Source organism: Acanthisitta chloris, unplaced genomic scaffold (assembly GCF_000695815.1).
Source record: "Acanthisitta chloris isolate BGI_N310 unplaced genomic scaffold, ASM69581v1 scaffold11228, whole genome shotgun sequence".
In the NCBI taxonomy this organism is placed as follows: domain Eukaryota; kingdom Metazoa; phylum Chordata; class Aves; order Passeriformes; family Acanthisittidae; genus Acanthisitta; species Acanthisitta chloris.
In genome coordinates, this window is record NW_008687640.1 from 24,382 (window position 1) to 29,461 (window position 5,080).

General features: G+C 41.7%; 1 protein-coding gene across 1 annotated transcript in view; it reads left to right on the forward strand.

Annotated features, from left to right (window-relative positions):
* Positions 1-2,056, forward strand: part of ITCH (itchy E3 ubiquitin protein ligase) — a gene marked incomplete at its 5' end in the record, with an annotated part of 26,167 nt that extends 24,111 nt beyond the window's left edge. The window contains 4 exons of the mRNA XM_009080692.1: positions 125-229; positions 449-545; positions 913-985; positions 1,907-2,056. Coding sequence (XP_009078940.1) covers positions 125-229; positions 449-545; positions 913-985; positions 1,907-2,006 — 375 coding nt within the window. The remainder of the gene's footprint in view (positions 1-124; positions 230-448; positions 546-912; positions 986-1,906) is intronic.
* Between the last annotated feature and the right edge of the window lie 3,024 nt (positions 2,057-5,080).

Consider the following 5,080-nt stretch of genomic DNA (forward strand, 5'->3'; position numbering starts at 1 on the left):
GGGAGGTGTCCCTGCCCAGGGCAGGGGTTGGGGCTGGATGATCTTTAAGGTCCATTCCAACCCCTAACATAATATGAAACTATGAAAGCGATAACATGTTTATTTCCCTGTCTCTGCCCCAAAGGTGCTTCTCTGTGGAATGCAAGAAATTGACCTGAATGACTGGCAGAGACACACCATCTACAGACACTACACCAGGACCAGCAGGCAGATCGTGTGGTTCTGGCAGGTTTGCACTTTCTGCTTTACTCTCCAACCAACAAAAGTTACAGAGCTCAGTGAACAAAACTCAGAACAGAACAGAACATCTGCAGAGTGCAAATAGATTATTACTGCTAATCCAGCTGTTCCTAACAGCCATGGCACTTGTTCAGCTGTGTGTGAGGATGTGAAAAACTGAATATTCAATCAATCCCTAAATGTTTATTTCAATTTTACTGTTTTACAGTTTGTGAAAGAAATAGATAATGAGAAGAGAATGAGACTCTTGCAGTTTGTGACTGGAACATGCAGATTGCCAGTGGGAGGATTTGCTGACCTCATGGGTATGCATTAATGATCCCTCTAATATAGCAGATACTTTTTAAAAGAACCAGATCATATATCTGTGGACATTTTAAATGAATTTTTTATTGAATGTTGTTTTGTAAGCCCTGCATATACTTGACCTATGATTGAAAAAGAGACAGAGATAATGTTTGCACCTTTGTATTGAGCTTCAAAATCACTTCAAACTGCTGCATTTCCCCTCATGCATACTCTGATCCAGGCAGAGCTGTGCAGTGAGACAGATGTCTCTTTTCTGTACAAGTCACAGTGATCTGTCTTTGTTTAAGCCTTGCCTTATTGAGATGTATTATATGTTGATCCAAAGGCAGCTAGACCTATGCCTTTTGTTGGAATTTGTTACAGGGAGCAATGGACCCCAAAAATTTTGCATTGAAAAAGTTGGAAAGGAAAACTGGTTACCTAGAAGTCACACTTGGTGAGTACATGAAACATCAGACTATCATTCCATGTCTGGTTTTGATGACAACAACTACTTGGACTAAGTGGATAGTAGAGTGGAATCGCTGAGAGACTGAAAGCAAACACAATTTATGCCAATGAACTGTGGGGAGTAACGATGAACTTCTGGAAAACTCTTGAGTAGATACCATTGTAAATCCCCAGGATTGGTGTATTACTGAACATTTAAAGTAATTAACAGTACCTTCTAAAGAGGTTGTGATTAACCTTTGTTATCACTGCACTCCATCTTAGATTGTTCATAGATTCATAGAATGTTAAGGGGTTGGAATGGACCTCAGAGACCATCCAGTCCCAACCCCTGCCCTGGGCAGGGACACCTCCCACCAGAGCAGGTTGCTCAAGGCTTTAGCCAGCCTGGCTGTGAACACTGCCAGGGTTGGGGCAGCCACAGCCTCCCTGGGCAACCTGGGACAGTGTCTCACCACCCTCACAGCAAAAACTTCTGCCTAAGATCTAATCTTAGTTTCCCTCTTCCAATTTGTACCCATGGTAGTGAAGCAGCCACATTCCCACACTATTCCCTAGGGGAAAGATAACTTCTACTCAGTCCCTCATGTGTTGTGTTAATGGTTAGTAAAAACACACAGATTTAAAATCTCCTATCTCAATGATGACTCTAATTAACCACCCAGGAAAAGCTGGTGAAAACAATCGCTGTTTGAGCACTTGAAGTCTGATCTCTGCTCTCAGCAATACATCAGTTGTGTATGTACATCACGTCAGGAGTGAGCTGTTCACAGGGTGTAAATCACAGTGCCCACCTGCACGGCACAAGGTTCAATTCACAGTTTGGGTAATTAACCCATCATAATTAATTTGTGATCTTTTTGGGATGGTTGAATTCTTTCTCAGTACTTAAATTTCTTCTTTTCAGTTTCAATCGCTTAGACCTTCCGCCATACAAGAATTATGAGCAGCTGAAGGAAAAGCTGTTGTTTGCAATTGAAGAAACAGAAGGATTTGGGCAAGAGTAGCTCAAATTTGCACCTTGAAGAATGTGAACTCAACACGGTGTATGTTCTTCACTTCTGCTTGTTGCACACTTCATTGTAAAATAGACTTGACTTGGAGTTATTTAACAATACTAATGTGTAAATAAATGGATGTTATCCTGAGGTTTTAGCCACAATTAACTCTGGATTTCTACTGAGCACTTTCAGAAATCAAATGAGCAGTCAGATATGGCTACAAAGGAATTGTGACTGAAGTAGAGGTTTGATACAGCTTTGGGCTCTGCTTTGTTTTACCATTCATTAATTAGAATGTGTCCTTAATGACTGACATATTTTTAACAATAGTTTTGTCTTTCCTTTTTAGTAGCATTTTTTGCTACTGATGCACTGGGAAGTTCATTGGTAGCTGCAATGCTGCAGCAGCATCCTGAGCCTCTCCACAGCAGTGTTGGGGCCAGCCTGGAACCCCTCTGCACCCTGAGCACTCCATGGCTTGAGCTCCTTTTTCTAACTCGAGTGTGGCCAGACTGTTCTCTCCCCTCCTGGAGTCTGCTCACGTGCCAGCTGGACTCAAGCTGCTGTTAAGGGGATGTCAAACTGTGGCACAAATCCAGGGCATAGCTTTGGTTTATCCCAGTCCTGCTCATTTGAGCAGGACAGATGCCTGCCCAAAGCTGTTGGAACACTGCTGTGTGCCCTCTGAAGGACTGGGATCTTTTGCTGTGTAACACATTGGAACTTTGAAATCCATATTAACACTGTGGTACTTCACTTGTTTTGCAAAAGCCAAGCCCACCTGGGATTGCACTGATTCCACTGAGTTTCCTGTTTGCAGGCTGATGGTTGGACATGATCCTTGGGGGTTTTCCTACCTGTTGCAGTCAGTTTGCTCTGAAGAGTTTGTTGGGCTCTCAGGAAGAGGTACAAAACAAGTGGATTCAGAAAATGATCCTACTCATCATTTCTGCTGATGAACTGATGTGTGAGACTGGCTGAGGCCAAGAGGATTAGGAAGTTCAGACATGGATTACAGGTTTTTGGAAAGCTGAAGTGTCAGGAAATAGTTCTATAAAGATTGAAACTCAAGTTTTTGGGAAGGTTTCTAAGCTGATTCACCCTAAGCTGCTTACAGCTAGTAACTTTTTTAGTGAGTTCCTATTGGATTGACATCTTTTACTTCCTTTTAGAGTCTGTTAATATTCTTTTCTGGTTTACAAAAACATTTTACTGCTCCTTTAGACTGAATGCACTTTGTGGGTCAGGTCAGCCCCTCCCTGCCCGAGGGGAGGGAGGCAGACACCAGGAAGGTGAGCTGTGGCCACAGTGACACACGTGACACTTGAAATAACATGTAGCACATATTAAAGCAAACCTGCAGCTCACAGCGCTGGGGCAGGAGCTGCTTTGAAGATGGTTCTAGATAACAGAGCTGAAACAGGACAGTGGGAAAGGGTAAAACTGAACTTCCAGTCTGGGAAAGAATATTCTTTTCCTGATGTCCTGTCCCTGCAAGGGGGAACAACTGGTTCAGGCCTAAGAAGAGCCAAGACACTACAGGTTTTAACTGACTTCAGGAGTGGTTTAGGTCTAAGTGATCAATGCTGTGAGAAGGCAGGAGAGTCACTTTAGGTCTTGTCAGGCTGGTTACAAAAAGGCCTGGGCAGAGCTGCTGGTGAGACAGAAATGACCCATTGGTAATGAGAACCAACCTGGCTCCGTGGTTTTCCTGGGAGGAAAGCTGCCGACTTGGACAACATTTGGCTATGTTACAGCTCATAAGGAGAGGAAAAAAAAAGCCTTATATACATTTTCTGTTTATATTAATTCTTACAATGAAATGTAGTTATCTAACATATTTACAAGAGAGAGTAAATTAAGCAAGATAATGCAAGATTAAGCTATGAGAAATAGTCTATGTTCTGCAAACTGCTTTATGATTCATGTAGGGAACCTAGAACTATTGTTCATTTATAAATATCACCCAAAAGGCTTTCAGCCCTATATTTTTAAAAGAAAGAATAGTATAATTGAAATAGCCTTAGCCCTAGTTCTATAGGGTTTGGCTGTTGAATATTTTTATGGTTGAAATGTTTAGTTCAGGAAAAAAACAAACCTGCTTGTATATATTTTTGATGTCCAGGATTCCACTTATTCCACTGTTTCTTTAATTTAAGTGGCATGTTTCTGTGTCTTTCCTGCTGTACCAGGAGGAGAGAAAGGGGGCTGGAAATCCCAAGCACCAGATATGGCTTTAAGTATTGCAAGTAAAGAATTCATTGTGGGGAGGGAGGGAATAATCAGTGAAACATTGGACTTGGCCAAAATATTATATATAATATATTATTAAAGTCAAAGCAACTTTCCAGTGTTCAGTTGGCAGTATTGAAGTCACAAGCTCAGATTCCTTAGGCATTTGGCTTGTGAGTGCCAACAGACCTGTTCCATTTTTACAGCTTGTTGTGTAGAAATAAAAAGGAATTTCTATGAGCTACTGGTGCACTTTGCTGTTCTTTCTGGGGATGTGGTGTAGCAATCCAGGGTGAGCCCAGAGCGGCTGTTATCCCAGGAAACAAGGACTGGACTCACAAGTGAGAATTTCAGCAGAGATTAATGACTTTGTCTCCCACTACATCGACTGATTTAGCAACCTGAGCTGCTTCAATTCATTGTATGTCACAAATCTGCCTTCACCTGCAGCTGTCATTGATCTAATGATCAACTATTAAAAGACCTTTTATTTAGACTTTTCCCTCATGAGAATGATGATGTGAGCCAAATGCTGAGAATTAACAAAGCCTTATTGTTCTGGGTAGCTCAGGAACTGTTCATACACCAATGACATGCACAGCAAACGTGGCATGTCTTCACCTGATCGCGTATGGAAGTCTGGGGTGTTTTAATCCAGTTGCTTGTGTTTAAAAACAAAAAGCTTTTTTTTAATTCTGAGGAAAGCAACAAAGAAATGCTTGTTTAATTTGATGGGGTTTTGCATTTTATTACATACTGCACTGGATTTGCAATCTCACCTCTGTCTGTTGGTATCTCCAGCCCCCTTTTTGTGCTGTCTTTTCATTTTCTCCAAGAATCACTCTGTG